Below are 15264 nucleotides of genomic sequence, written 5' to 3'. Positions count from 1 at the left end.
ATGTGAGTCGATTGAACTGCGCCCCTTTTCTTTGCAAGCACAACAGATGCAGAGCTGCTGGAAGGAAAATGTACCTCTGATCTCGCACAGCCTTCCAAACTGTGATGCCTGATGAACAGCAAAATCTGGATCCGCCTCTCGAAGTGACTGCTTGTATCCTGAAAGAAAAAAATTCCAACTGATTAACACATATTGCATCCATAGAAGGTTCAACCTCAACGTCTTGGGATATTGCTCTTTTTTCTTTTTCTTTTCTTTCTTTTTTTGCTTGGGAGGGGGAATTCAGTATACCATTAATATTTCAGAAAAATTAATAAAATTGAAAATGAGACAAAAGGTAAGAACTACTGAGATCAGCTTTCAAGCAGTACAAGGCCAATTCATCTATTTAAAAGAGGAACAGTACAATGTATTTACACTACATTCTGAATAATTGAAATTTGAAAAAAAATATATACTAGACTAATTCTGAATAAGATACACAGCCACACTTTCCGATAAAGTACGGGATTTTTGAAAACATATTACCAGAACCCTAATCTGGCTTTTAAATAATTAGGAACAAGAATTGCATCTCCCTATAATGATAATCAGAAAGAGGAGAAATACAGCATGCTCAGGTTCAAACACAGCATTCTCCCTTAATGAATTTTAACTATCTTGTTAGTTGTTTGCTATCATTGTATGTTGTTTGCTATCATTTCTCTGAGAGCAAGATCAGGTAAAAACCAGGGAACACCATAAAGAAATTGAGTGTTTATTAATGAGGATTGTTATAATAAATTGACATGCAACTTTATTCCACATTTTAGGATGCATACCTAAATATTTACTAAAATAAAAAAGAGCAGATGTCTTAGTTTTTATTTGAATTACTTTGCCCAGCTTTCTATTCACATAGTGCTCAAAACAGCTCCTATAAAAACATGGCAAATACAAGACAAAACCAAAGCTAAAACCAAGACAATTAAAATAACAAATACTAAAATCAACTACATTTAAAGCCTTGGTTGTCTTTTCCTGATAGAATAATTAAAACTAGAACACTTTCTGTTAAAACAAAATTAATTGAATTTTCACACACATATTCTCTCTCTTGCTCTCTCTTTCGCATTAAAGCATTTTAATTTGCAATTACTGTGACATCTGGATTACACAATACAAGCAGGGTTTTTGCTGGGCCCTTTCCGATATAATGCGCTGAGGGTTTTCGCAAGCACATTGCTGGCTGGATGGCAAATCTGTTTCTCTGGGAATGTGTGAGTATGATATAAAATAAATACTTCAAAGCAGTTGCATGATTCTTATAAAATGCTTTCTATTTAACACTTTTGGATAGTCCCATCTAAGAATATTTTGAAATTAAGCTAATTGCATAGAAACGGTCTTGGTATTAAAAGGAAAAGTAAAAAGATCAATTGTCAGCAGCACAGTTTGTCAGAAAATCGATACCAAGTGCTGCTTAATAAGTGCAGGTTTGATGTGCTGCCGTTATTGCATGGTTTGCTAACAAGATTAAAATAATGCTTTGTCCTCAGAATTCTGTATTAAGACCTCTGAATTCTTGCAAATGGGTCTCAAATTCCTCTCCAAACCCGGAAAAGTTGTATCCAATGTACACATTTTGGGCAAACAAATAGGAGACATTTTAGATGCGCCATTCAGTTTCTGGCTTTGGGGGAAGGTCACAGAATAAAATCTGACAACTGAAAATTAATTATGGAAAAACAAATTACCTTTCTAGCTAGCATAATGGCTTGTTTTCAGCAGTTGCCAAACAAATGCTTCAAAAGGCTTACTAGGAGATTTTGAAGGCAACTGCCATGAGCTACATCTAATTTCATCATTGGATATATGCTTTTGAAGACTGAAGTTCCATTTAGCTCTCATAGACAATGGTATCAAAAAGTAATCTAAATTCAATCCATTTAAGCAGACTGGGATACCTTAAAATATGTAACTGCTAAAGTCCTAGTTTCTGATATTCTGCTCCAAAACATTTCATTAAGGGGAAAAAATTCTCCATGTGGCAATAGAATTTATTCACATAAATGTTTTTAAGTTGTCATAAATGGTCTTGCACAGATTATTGGGACAGAAAGATGCAAAAGACAACTCGCCCACAGAACAAGGCAAAGAGAAAGCGTAACAGGTACTTTCAGAGACGGGCAGAAGCCGAAAAGACCCAAAACAGGCACAGTGGGGGATTGACCCTAACCCTAACCCTTGATTGTTAGTTTGTTGATCCTGCATGAAAAATAAAATCTCCCACAATCTCTCTCTCTCTGTAGAGAATAGAACACAACAGAATACAATGAAATTACAAATCAATGGTATAATAACAGAATAGAATAGAATGATAGAATAGAGAATAGAATAATGATAGAATAGAATAGAAAGATAGAATAGAGAATAGAATAGAATAATGATAGAATAGAATAGCTCTGTGTATACAAACAACAAAATAATATAAACATAGGATACCAATAGAAGATAGTAGAAAAGATGAGAAGGTTAACAGTAATACAGCCATTCCACATGGGTATGTAAGTCTATTTTGAGTCTCACCTGTATAATTAACTACTTTGAAAAGCAAGTCTGGATGAATATTCTTAGCAGCTTTAGAAGGAATCAAATTCCTGGTCCTGGGATGCCATCACAGCAGGGTATCCTTCACTAGGGTGGACCTTCCCATTCTATAGATCTACCTGATTCTGTCTAGTGCTTAATGGTGGATCAAGGACCAATCTTTATCAAAAGCCTAAGTATCTCAGTCTGGCCAACTGCACAGAGAATGCAGGCAGGAAACAGGTATAAAACATAGAATGTCAGGGCTGGAAGGGACCTCAGAGGTCTTCTAACCCTCTGGCAGGAGACCTTTAGCCATCTGGTTCAATGGTTGGGATATTCCAAGATCCTAAAGCATTTGGGTCTCAAAGACTCCCGGAAGAAAAGAAACTGTGGCAGACCAGTGGCAGGTTTCATTGATGGGGATTTAACCCAAAATTTGTGGAGTTCCCACCTCTATCCCAGGAGACATGGTATAGCTTCTATCTATAGCATTACAGAAGGGTAAAATCTAGATCAGAGTCTTTCAACCTCAGCCTCTCAATCTCTGCTACTTTAAGGTAGGTGGACTTCAACTCCCAGAATCCCCTCCATTTAAAGTTGCTGAAGTGGAGAAACGGCTTGAGTAGAGTTGGCTGGGTTTCCTGATCAAGAGGTTCTTTTTCATCTTCCCCCAGGTTCATAATAATATCTAGACCTCTTATTCAGCAGTTAAAGTAGCATCAAAATGGGATGTTAGTAGATTACATGGCAGAAGAAAAAGCTTACAAAATCATCCATTAGATGGAGTCCCACAAACTGCTATGGGGCAGAATTGTTCGTATCCTTAGAAAGTAACACCATTTTAATTTGCTAAAAGCTCTTTCATATCAATACAATTCAAAAATAATGGAATAGAATGTTCACATTTGTTTTAAAAATGCACATTTATTTGAGAAATGGTAGAACACAAGCTTATTGTGTCTATTCTTAAACTGTATACTTTGTTTGTGGGCCTCAACAATCAGAAAAGAGAAAAACTGAGAAGATTCCCATAGATTAAGAATATCCTCAACTTTCAATTTAAGAGCATTTCTAATGTGAGGGAAATGTTGTCATTTAAAACAAAAGCAACATCTCAGTAAAAGCATTATTTCAAACCACAAAATATTATTCTATCCTAAATTCATGGCTCTTCAATATCAATGCTCATGAAATGACTTTCCAATTATCATTTCAAAGTTTTCATTTTTACAAGCTTTTTACAGAGGCTCCTGAAATACTACAGCATCATTATCGGTTAATATAGAGGGCACAACCGAAGAATAATTAATCACTGAATTTATTCAAGTGTAACTTTATTTTTTGAATATAAAAAGTTTGTATTAGGCCAATAAGCATGCACACACTTCTAAGAGAAAGCTAGTTAGTTAGTTAGTTAGTAGACTTGATTCCTTGACCTTCATGAAATGCAACTAGGGTTTGTAAACAAGCACCTGAATGAAGACGCAACTATGCAGAGCTCTGGCATCAAATCATTATGTCTTGCAAACACACATAGAGCAATGAAGGGAACCATTTTGTGTGTTTTAGTTTTGGTCTCTAAACCAGCTTCATGTCTCCATCTTAAGATGATACCAATTACTTTTCCAGAAGAGAACGAAGCAAAATTAACTGAGTGTTTTTCAACCTTGGTAAGTTTAAGAGGAGTGGCCTTCAACTCCCAGAATTCCCCAGCAGCAGGGGGGTTCCGCTCTGGGAACTGAACTACAACCCTCTCAAAATTGCCAGGGTTGAGAGCCCCTGGTCTACCTGGGGGAAGCACAGAGTGGAAGCAAAGCCACCTGCTAGGAAAGGCAAGCGGCTCTTGTGCCTGAAGTTCAAGCATTTGAGAACATAACTAGCTCTCGCTGTACAGGTAGTCCTCAACTTACAACAGTTGATTTAGTGACCATTCGAAGTTATAACGGCACTGAAAAAAGTCACCTATGACCATTTTTCACACTTATGGCCGTTGGAGCATCTCAATGGTCATGTGATCAGAATTCAGATGCTTGGCAACTGATTCCTATTTATGATGGTCGCAGCATCCCCCGGGGGTCACGTGATCCCCCTTTTCAACCTTCTGATAAGCAAAGTCAGTGGGGAAGCCAGACTCAGTTAATAACTGTGTGACTAACTTAACAACTGCAGTTATTCCCTTAACAACTGTGGCAAGAAAGGTTGTAAAATGAGGCAAAATTCACTTAACAAATGTCTTGTTTAGCAACAGAATTTTTGGGCTCAAATGTAGTCGTAAGTCAAGGTCTGCTTGTACTTTAAAATTGCCTTGCGTTACTTATAAAGAAATAAAGGCTGGATAAAAATCAAATAAATAAAATGAAATACCGGTAAATAACATCTGACATAGGAAACAATAATTCTGTGCTTGTTAGATGTAGATCCCAAGTTTTCTCCAGGAGTACACGGCATTTTTGCCAACTACAACCCTGTGAGGTAGGATGATCTGAGAGGAATTTCTGTGGTTGAGGGAAGACAAGAACCTGGGTCTCGCCAAGGCCAGGTCAACATCCTAAATACAATTCGATGATTTCAGGAAACCTAATTCTAACCTCTCCCTACAGCATTTCACACCACGTATAACTTCAGCCTAAAGATGAGGCTTTTGGCCTAAGACAGGGGTAGGCAATCATGTGCTGGCTCAGGAATTCTGGGAGTTGAAGTCCATGAGTCATAAAAGAGCCAAGGTTGCCTACCTCTGGCCTAAGAGGACAACTAGAAAAAACATTCTGTAAACATGTTTAAGTACACTTTTGGGAGATTAAGAAAAAAAGTTTGACTAAAAGGGAAAAAAGTTCATTAACAAGCATGTATATCATTGTAGGTTTGTTAAAAAAAAAAGTGATTTTATTATTAGTGGCATCAATCAAGGGATCTCAAATGGGGTAACAGTAGCAGCACAAAGCCACAAATTCTGGCTATAGTTTGTTCTTCCAGGAACTGTGATTTAGGACACTTTGAACTCAGCTGCATTATTTCCATGTTTTAGTTTTAGTCCCTGGAATTAAAAAAACTGTCTTTCCCAGATTAGGCAAAGATATATATTCTGAAATCTATCAAATCTAACATTTATTAAAACTGCAAATATGCCAAAGATTCTTGTTCTCTAGTTATATTTTATCCTCTTATTTTCTGTATAAAATGTCTTCAAAAAAGAGCAATAATTTATTTAACAGAGATTAATATTTTTACATATTTTGCAGTGACATTTGATAATAGAAAGAAAAAAAAATAATATCAAGACCATTAACCCATTTCACTTCCTGAAAAGGCTCCTTGCCTTTTTACTGTATCCAAGACAGGATTTCTCCAAGGATAGCTGAGGTACTGCCTACATTTCTGTTTTTAAGAAACTAAGGATATTCTAATGTGCTGCTTGCATTTCAATCAAAAGCAGCAGAAAGTTGTTGTTGTTGTTTTTTTTAAAAAGTAAGGAAAGAGAAATTTTGTGATGTGCATACTGCAAGCTTCAGTCCAGGTGGCTCAGAATGTGGGCAGCAGCAGCACTGGGGGTTTGTCGGAAACAGGTGATTGATCCATCATAGCTATTTTACACAATTAATGCAGCAAAGCCTTTTGAATTATGACTCTCTTTGCCTTTTAGTGTTTAATGAGTACGGGTCTCACAGTTTAAGGACTGATATCATATTGTAGTTAGACCATGCTGAATTTTGCTCGTGTACAACTGACAGATTTTGGATGCCAAATTGTGATTTTATCTGTATTTTATTATTTAATTCTAGAATTTTTAACTGGATATTCCTTGAGTGTTTTTAACTTGCTCTGGTCTCTTGTCTTTGACTGTAATAAACCTGGACTCAGCATACTGCAAGCTTCACCTGAGACTTTAAAGGGGGGGGGGGTCTGGGGAAGAGCGAGGTGAGGGCAGCTCGTCTGAGGATGCCCAGAGCCGCCCCTTCCATCAGCCGCTCAGTGACTCCACAGCAGCAGGGACGGCCACAGAGGATCAAAAAGAAGGCTGCTCGGATACTTTCTACACATATATTTTCTATTTGTCCCCAATTAAAAGAAAGCTACCTCGTTTATTTTAAAAAGTGGGCCACTGTTCCCATTTTCAGTCATTTCCTAGAAAGATCCTTTTGAGAAACATCTTGGATCGAAAAATCCCCACTGCTGTACAGGGAAATAACTCTTAAGCCCCCCAATTCATAAATGTAATTAAATAATTACCCGAGTGCTAATTAACATGGAGCTGCAGATTATTTAAGCACACACAAAAAAATCCACCCCACTATTCAACTTCTTAATTATTCTTGTTCACCACAGCATTTCCTTTTGCTGAGGCGCCCAAGGTGCAAATAAACCCTCCCATCTGCTCGTAATTAGAACTAAATAATTTCAGAGAATGTGGCTTATCATTTTGACTGCACATTTGATTAAAAGCAGGGTGCAAGCAGCATCCTGGCTTAGCAGTGCAACAGCACCCAAGCCAGCAAACCCCACATCTCCTCCTCGTGGAAGGCAAGCAGAAACCCTGTTTGGGTGGCTGGGGGGGGGTTTAAGGGGAGGGCAGCAGAGAGGGAAGAAAAAGGGGGCGGGAGGGGGAGATAATACAACTTTTTAGTTCATTTCATACAGAGGGAAGCGAATTACTGCAAATCACCTCTCCGCTGAATAGCAGCCCCTACATAATGACTTTATTTGCTTAATCCCCAAATTAAACGCCGCCGTTTCAAGTGAAGGCCCTCCGTTATTACTCTCATCATGTCGACAACATTTTCCTGCCGAGACCAATTTGAATAAAACAAGGCCTTCCTTGAACTCAATCAAGGAGTCATAATGCGGTGTGTAATAGGGGTTGCTGATAGACCCAGAGACAAAAGCCTTCTACCTAACGATGGGATGTGGATAATCGTCCTCCTAGAGCTCCTGATGCGATTCCAGTTGGCGGCCAGATGCTAAAAATCAAGAAAAGGCATTGATCAGTGACAGGAGGGACCTGCCGCGGATGCAACCCAGTCAAACTTCAGCTGTTCCCCCTCCTTTTTTCCCACTGTACAGTTAAGCCAGGCATAAATTATATTAATTGATTTAATCACATACTTAAAACATCTTCCCCAATTAATTTAATTAGATGGCTACATGAAGCTACTGGCAGGGGAAGATTAGAGGCTGATCACTTAATTAACAGAATATGAATGAAAAAAAGAGAAAGCAAACATAAATGAAATGGTGAGCACTAATTAAAAGCTTGTCTGCAAACTTAAGTACTTTCTGACAAAGTAGTGACTGCCACAGAGGCGAGGGAGATTGTTTTTGTGGGCCACAAATCAAGTGCATGGTATTGTGTTGCAAAGGAAGAGAAGGGGGGAGGGACCGCAGAGAAGAGGTGGGAGGAAGGTGCTGCATCTGCTGCTGGAGGAGGCGGGGCCACAACAAACGGTCTCTCTGGAACACGGAATCCATGCCCTGACTACACCATCTTGACTACCGCAGTGTTCTCTGTGTGGAGCTGCCCTTGAACCCTGACATTTCCACGAATGCGAAATGCACAGCTGGGATGCTAACAACTGAAAGAGCTGGCTTACTGGACATTGCTAGATGTGCTGGCCTTTAAAACCCTCAGGCAGAGTTGCTCAACCTCAGCCACTTTTAAGATGTGTGGACCTCAACTTACAGCATACTGGGAGTTTCCTTTAAAAACTTCTGTTAGACCCTTTGATCCAAGATAAAATCCCTCCAGAATGTATATGGGTCAATATAAAAGGGGAAAAATTGACATTGTCATAGGGGTAGACTATAGACCACCCAACCAATCAGAAGAAATAGATGGACTCTTTGCCAACCAGTTAGCAAATGTATGTAGGAAGCATACCACAACAGTAATGGGAGACTTCAACTACCCAGATACCACCTGGGAGACAAACTCTGCAGCGAGTGGGAGATCAAACAGATTCCTAACCCACCTAGCTGACAACTTTGTCTTCCAAAAGGTGGAGAAGGGAACTAGAAGTACAGCTATACTGGACCTAATTCTTACTAATAGAGAAGAAGTGATAGAGGGAGTTGAAGTTGCCAGAACCTTGGGGGAAAGTGACCACGTCATACTGGAATTCAATATAATGCATACACAAGCAATAGCAAATAATTCAACCGTCTTAAACTTCAAAAGAGCTGATTTTAACAAACTCAGAGAGAACCTAGGAAAGATTCCATAGATGAAAATTCTAAAGGGGAAAACAACTCAAGAAACATGGGAAAAATGCTATAACAAAAGCCCAGTCGAGCACAATACCACTGAAAAAGAAAAACAAGAAAGTCAAGAAGAAACCAGCATGGCTGCACAAAGCTCTCTCAGACAAACTGAAAGACAAAAAGGACAAGTACAAAAAATGGGAAGAGGGACACATAACTAAGGCTGATTATCAGCAGACAGCCAGAACCTGCAAAGATGAAATCAGGAAAGCAAAGGCTCAGAACAAAGGAAGACTTGTAACAGAAATCAAGGATAATAAAAAAAGTTTCTTTCAACATATTAATAACAAGAAAAAAGTCAAGGAAACTGTAGGTCCACTAAAGAGAGAAGATGGCAAGGAAATAACAGGCAACAGGGAGAAATCAGAGCTGTTTCATACTTTGTGTCAGTCTTCACACAAAAAGGAATTATAGCCCAACATACCAAAAAAACTACTGCAAAAGACAATCTAGAAACAAAAATTAAAATAAGCAAGAAAATGGTAAGAGAACACCTATCCAACTTTGACAAATATAAATCACCATGACCCGACATATTACATCCCAGAGTTCTGAAGGAGCTGGCAGGTGTAATCTCAGAACCATTACACCACATCTTTCATAAATCCTGGAGCATCAGGGAAGTACCCAGGATTGGAAAAGGGCTGATGTGGTTCCCATCTTCAAGAAAGGAAAAAAAACCAGACCCAGGAAACAACAGACTAGCCAGTCTAACATCAACACCTGTGAAGAGCCTGGAAAAGATCATCAAAAAACAGATCTGCGAACAACTAGAAGCAAACAAATTATAAGTAGTAGCCAGCATGGGTTTGTTAAAAAAAAGATCATGCCAAACCAATCTTATCTCATTCTTTGATAAAGTGACCAAATTAGTAGACCAGCGAAATACTATGGACATAGTATACTTAGATTTCAGTAAGACATTCAACAAAGTACAATCTACTGCTTGGTAAGCTAGAAAAAGGTGGAATATAGACAACTTCACCACCAGATGGATTTGTAACTGGCTGACAAACCGTACTCAACGAGTAGTCTTCAATGGCACTACATCCACATGGAGAGAAGTAAGCAGTGGGTACCACACGACTCCATCTTAGGCTCAGTACTCTTCAATATCTTCATCAATGACTTAGATGAGGGAATTGAAGGGGAACTCATCAAATTTGCAGATGACACCAAACTGGCAGGAGTAGCCAACACCCCAGAAGACAGCTCAGGATCCAAAAAGATCTTGACAAACTTGAACAATGGGCCCTATCCAATAAAATGAGTTTTAATGTGGAGAAAAGCAAAGTTTTACATTTAGGCAGGAAAAATCAAAGATATAAGTACAGATTTGGTGAGACCTGGCTCAAAAACAGTAACTGTGAGAGGGACCTTGGAGTCCTAGTGGACGATCACTTGACCATGAGCCAGCAGTGTGCAGCAGCAGCCAAAAAAGCTAACACAATCCTGGGTTGTATAAATAGAGGCATAAAATCAAGATCATGAGAAGTACTAGTACCGCTTTACAAAGCCCTAGTGAGACCACACCTGGAATACTGCAACTAATTTTGGTCACCCTACTACAAAAAAGATGTTGAGACCTTGGAAAAAGTTCAGAGAAGAGCAAGTAAGAATATCAAAGGCCTGGAGACTAAAACGTATGAAGAACGGCTGCAGGACTTGGGTTTAACTAGTCTAAAGAAAAGAAGAAATAGGGGTGACATGATAGCAGTGTTCCAGTATTGGAGCGGCTGCCACAAAGAAGAGGGAATCACATTATTCTCCAAAGCACCAGGACAAGAAACAATGGTTGGAAACTGATCAAAGAGAGAAGCAACCTGGAATTAAGGAGAAATTTCCTGACTGAGGACAATCAACCAGTAGAACAGCTTGCCCCCAGAAATCGTGGGCACTCCATCAGTGGAGATTTTTAAGAAGAGACTGGACAATCATCTGCCTGAGATGGTACAGGTTCTCTTGCTTGAGCGGGGGGCTGGACTAGAAGACCTCCAAGGTCCCTTCCAGCTCTAGTCTATTCTAGTTACCTGTCTGGGAAAAGCAGGCTATAAATGGCATGAAAAATAAAAATAATGTACAGGTAAAACTGAAGGTATGATAGTACTGTACAGGTATTGAGTAAAATTGGAAGGAGACGACAGAAGCAGGGAAAGAGACGAGGTAATGATGTCCAGGGTTTGGCATTGGCAGAAGCTGGAGAGTTGACAGGTACACCGACCGTTACTATTTCCAGAAACAACAGTCTTACAGAACCTAAGCTATTCCTAAAAGCAACTCTTAAGAAGCGCGTTGCTAAATACAATCAAAAGTGGTCTATTCCAAACCTACCGAATACTTTTTTGAACAAGAAGGACCCAAGTCAAATCAGAGGGATTTTGTTTTCCCAATTTCACACTGCAAAGCAAAAGCAGCAGTTGGTTGGGGGAAGGGGGAGGCAGACTGTAGGCAGCAAAGGCTGCACATTTAATGAAGCATAAAATATGTTTGGACAAGAGAGTTAAATTGGGGGGGGAAGGGACATTTGATGGCAATAGTTGGGCACGGATGCCGAGATGAAGGGGCCAAGCAACTACCTTGGTCCTGAGGTGGAAGTTCTCCAGGTGTCTCTGCCGCGATTCCTTAAGGGTCTTTCGGACCTGCTGCAAGTGGGCGTGGATCAGCCAGGAAATGGCAATGATGCCCGAGGCCCACTGCCGATGTCTGAATCCAATGTAGGAAGTTCTCAGTTTGTAGCACCTCCACGTTGCCTGGATCTTGGTGGCTGCCTTTTCGGCCCCGTTTTGGCCTTTGTATCTCCGGCCAGGCTGTTTTAGAAACTTCTGAATAGTAGAGATGTTCTTTAAGACCGAGAGGATTTCCTCCCGGGTTGCTCTCTGGTTTAGCTCAAAATCTGGGATGAGGTCCATCACTTTCTTCCCCGTGACAATGGCCAAAGGAACGGCATAGTTCTTCATCAGAGTCTCCACTTGCTGCAGGAAGGAGAAGACGCTTCCCCAAAGGAGACAGCAGTACTGCTTGAACTGAACCAGGTCGGAGGCTGCATAGTCAATGACACCATTGCAAACAGGGATTTCGAACTCAAAAGCCACCTTCTTGAATGTCTCCGGCGGCACTGCCTCCGGGGTCTAAAGAGAGAGAGAAGGAAGAGAAACTGATAGGAAAAAGGGCCCACCCCCCAATGGGCAGTGGAGATAGGTACAGGTAGTCCTTGACTTACAACCACAATTGAGCCCAACGTTTCTGTAGCTAAGTGAGACAGTTGTTAAGTGTATTTTGTCCCATTTTACGACCTTTCTTGCAACAGTTGTTCAGTGAATTCACATGGTTGTTAAGTGAATCTGGCTTCCCCATTGACTTTGCTTGTCAGAAGGTCACCAAAAGGGATCATGTGACCCCAGGACATGGCAACAGGTCATAAATACATGCCAGTTTCCACCTGACTATGGGGATGCTGTGATGGTTGTTAGTCTGAAAAATGATCATAAGTCACTTTTTCCAGAGCCGTTTTAACTTTGAACGGTCACTAAAAAATAGTTGTAAGTTGAAGACTATCTGTAGCTCATTTTGGTGGGGCACTGAAGGAAAGATGGGTCTTCTAGTCTTACCTCCTGCCCAAGGCAGAAGACATTATATCATCTGGTTCAAACTGCTGTCCACTCTATTCTTGAAAACCTTCAGCAATGGAGCACACCCAACTCCAGGAGGCAAGCTATTCTACACCAATTAATGTTCTCAGTGTCAGAAAATTTCTCCCTACGTTTAGTCTGGCTCTCTCTTTAGGGACCAATCTTATAATGGCTTCAGGTGCTTTGGAGAATAAGTCAATCCCCTGTTCTCTGTGATATCAAGTGCCGTGCTGGCACAGTGGTTAGAATGCAGTATTGCAGGCTAACTCTGCTCACTGCCAGGGGTTCGATCCTGACCGGCTCAAGGTTGCCTCAGCCTTCCATCCTTCTGAGGTTGGTAAAATGAGAACCCAGACTGCTGGGGGCAATATGCTGACTATGTAAACAGCATAGAGAGGGCTGTAAAGTACTGTGAAGGGATGTATAAGTGCTATTGCTATCAAAAGCAATGTGATCACACTGCAGCCTGGAGCTGTGAGCTATGGGCATGCTATGCAAACAGCTTATTCTTTTGAAATCCCTTCCTCTCCACTCTCTGTGGGGAAAGATAAAAAAGCAATGATTTCTGCAGGAAATCTCTCCTTTCCCTGACTGTTCTCCCCTCCAGAAAGAAGTTTGGAAAGGCAAAATGGGTGGCTTCTCTAGAGTAATCCTAGCAGTAATCCTGTTTCAATTAGATTTAGGATGCCTAGGAAGAGGAGAAGAAGAGATTGCAACACTGCAAGAGAGAGTCCAGTTTCTCTGCTCTGCAAGGGGGGGAAAAACTGTCAGGCATGGATAATGTGAACTGTGTTTGTAATGGGGATCACGTGACTGAGGGGCACTGGGAAGGTTGTAAATGGCTGTAAAGTTATTTTTTTCAGCACTGCTGTAACTTTGAGCGGTCACTGAACTCTACATCTATAAAACAACCTGTTTAGAATCCATGATTAAAACCCAAAACAATCTCTGTTTAAGGTGTAAATGTGGTAGGATCTAGAATTGCATAGTATGTGGTCATGTCTAAAAATTATAAAAAATGCAATGATATCTAAAATGTACGTAATATGATAATATCTGAAGTTACATAAAATTTGGCACGTGTGTAGCCACAGAAAGTTGGCCTATCCAGGCCCAGAGGTCTCACATGGGACTCTCGTACCTTTGCCAAACAAACCGAAGGGGTGGCTGACCGCCTCAGTCTCATTGCCTGAAGCAGCTGCTGCTGTTTGAGTTTCTTGGAGGAAATGACGGAGATGCAGGACGGTGGTGGAGCGATGCTCCCCTTGGCTCCTTTCTTCTCCTTTCCGCCTTCTGCTGGGTACTCAGAGACCTGGGTGGGCTTCTGGGATGGGAGGGGAGCTGCTTCTACCTTCTCAGTCTGCCGAGGCCCATCTATGGCACAGATAAGAGGCTTTGAAAAGTTTCCAGGAAAAGAAAAGGTCAGGGTGCTCAAAATCCTCAAACATATAATTTTGTCAACCCAAAAGCCACGCTGAACTGAGATCTGATCTATTTTTTTGCCTACATTAAACAACGAACAAACCCACAATCATAGTCAATCAACAGATTAGAATTAGAATCAGAATAGAGCTGGAAGGGACACTGGAGGTCTTCTAGTCCAGCCCCCTGCTCAAGCAGGACCCCCCTATACCAGGGGTGTCAAATTGGCAGCCAGCAGGCCAGATGCGTCAAGCGCAGGCCAGATGTGTCAGTGCAAGCCAAAGGCAAAAACCATCACGCTACATCATGTGACGTGATTGAGTTTGACACCTGTGCCCTACACCATTTCAGATAAATGACTGTCCAATCTCTTCTTAAAAAGCTCCAGGAATGAAGCACCCACAACGTCTGAAGGCAAACTGTTCCACTGGTATAAAACGTGATAGCAGGGTTCCAATGTTGGAGGGGCTCCTACAGAGACAAGGGGGTCAACCTATTTTGCAAAGCACCAGAGGGCAGGACAAGAAACAACAGATGAAAACTGATCAAGGAGAGAAGCAACCTGGAACTAAGGAGAAACTTCCTGACAGTGAGGACAATTAACCAGTGGAAGCTTGCCTCCAGATGTTGTGGGTGCTTCACCACTGGAGGTTTTTAAGAAAAGACTGGACAGTTACTTGTCTGAGATGGTACAGGTCCTCCTGCTTGAGCAGGGGCTGGACTAGAAGACCTCCAAGGTCCCTTCCAACTCAGTTATTCTGTTAAAAGATGCACTGCTGAGGAAATACCCCTGGGGCTTCAAGCGGGAAGAAACAAGATTTCCACGATCACTTTTATGCTTTCAAGTTTTAAATTTTTAAATCGCTGAGGATAACAAAGGTGTCTTAGCACATTATCCAATGATGGTGCCTGCTTGCCTGAACCTACCTGGATCAACCTTCTTGTGCTTTGTTTGAAATTCATGGAGAGGAACAGGCTTTGGCAGAATGGGTGGCTTCTCTAGAGTAATCCTAGCAGCACGTGGGATCAGTCCTCTTTCAATTAGATTTAGGATGCCTAGGAAGAAGAGACGAGGCTTCACTGATTATTTCAAGGGCAACTTACCTGGGCGGTCTAACCTTTCTGACTTACAAACAGCTCAGAGAGGTGGTGGAGCGAAGGCGGAACCAGAGAAAGAGTAGCTGACAGTTAGGAGAAGCCAGCAGAAGGTGAGGTGACACCGTCTTCCCGTACAGGTGGTCCTCGACTAATGACCACAATGGAGCCCAAAATTTATGTTGCTAAGGAAGAAATTGATTAAGTGAGTTTTGCCCCTTTTTACCACCTTTCTTGCCACAGTTAAGTGAACCTTAAGCGGAGGAGGGTTTTGGGGTCCTGACAGAATCACTGT

General features: G+C 41.1%; 1 protein-coding gene across 1 annotated transcript in view; it reads right to left on the bottom strand.

The window, feature by feature from the left end:
- The window catches only part of IQCH (IQ motif containing H), a gene marked incomplete at its 3' end in the record, with an annotated part of 123738 nt that overhangs the window by 97547 nt on the left and 10927 nt on the right, over positions 1–15264 (bottom strand). The window contains exons 3-7 of the mRNA XM_081337333.1: positions 14802–14930; positions 13594–13826; positions 11400–11951; positions 7460–7526; positions 75–158 (exon numbers count right to left, since the gene is read on the bottom strand). Of these exons, the coding sequence (XP_081193459.1) occupies positions 75–158; positions 7460–7526; positions 11400–11951; positions 13594–13826; positions 14802–14930 (1065 nt within the window). The remainder of the gene's footprint in view (positions 1–74; positions 159–7459; positions 7527–11399; positions 11952–13593; positions 13827–14801; positions 14931–15264) is intronic.

Source organism: Vipera berus (assembly GCF_964194415.1).
Source record: "Vipera berus genome assembly, chromosome: 12".
Lineage (NCBI taxonomy): Eukaryota > Metazoa > Chordata > Lepidosauria > Squamata > Viperidae > Vipera > Vipera berus.
The sequence above is the reverse complement of the archived record's forward strand: the minus strand, read 5'-3'. Positions and strand labels throughout refer to the sequence as shown.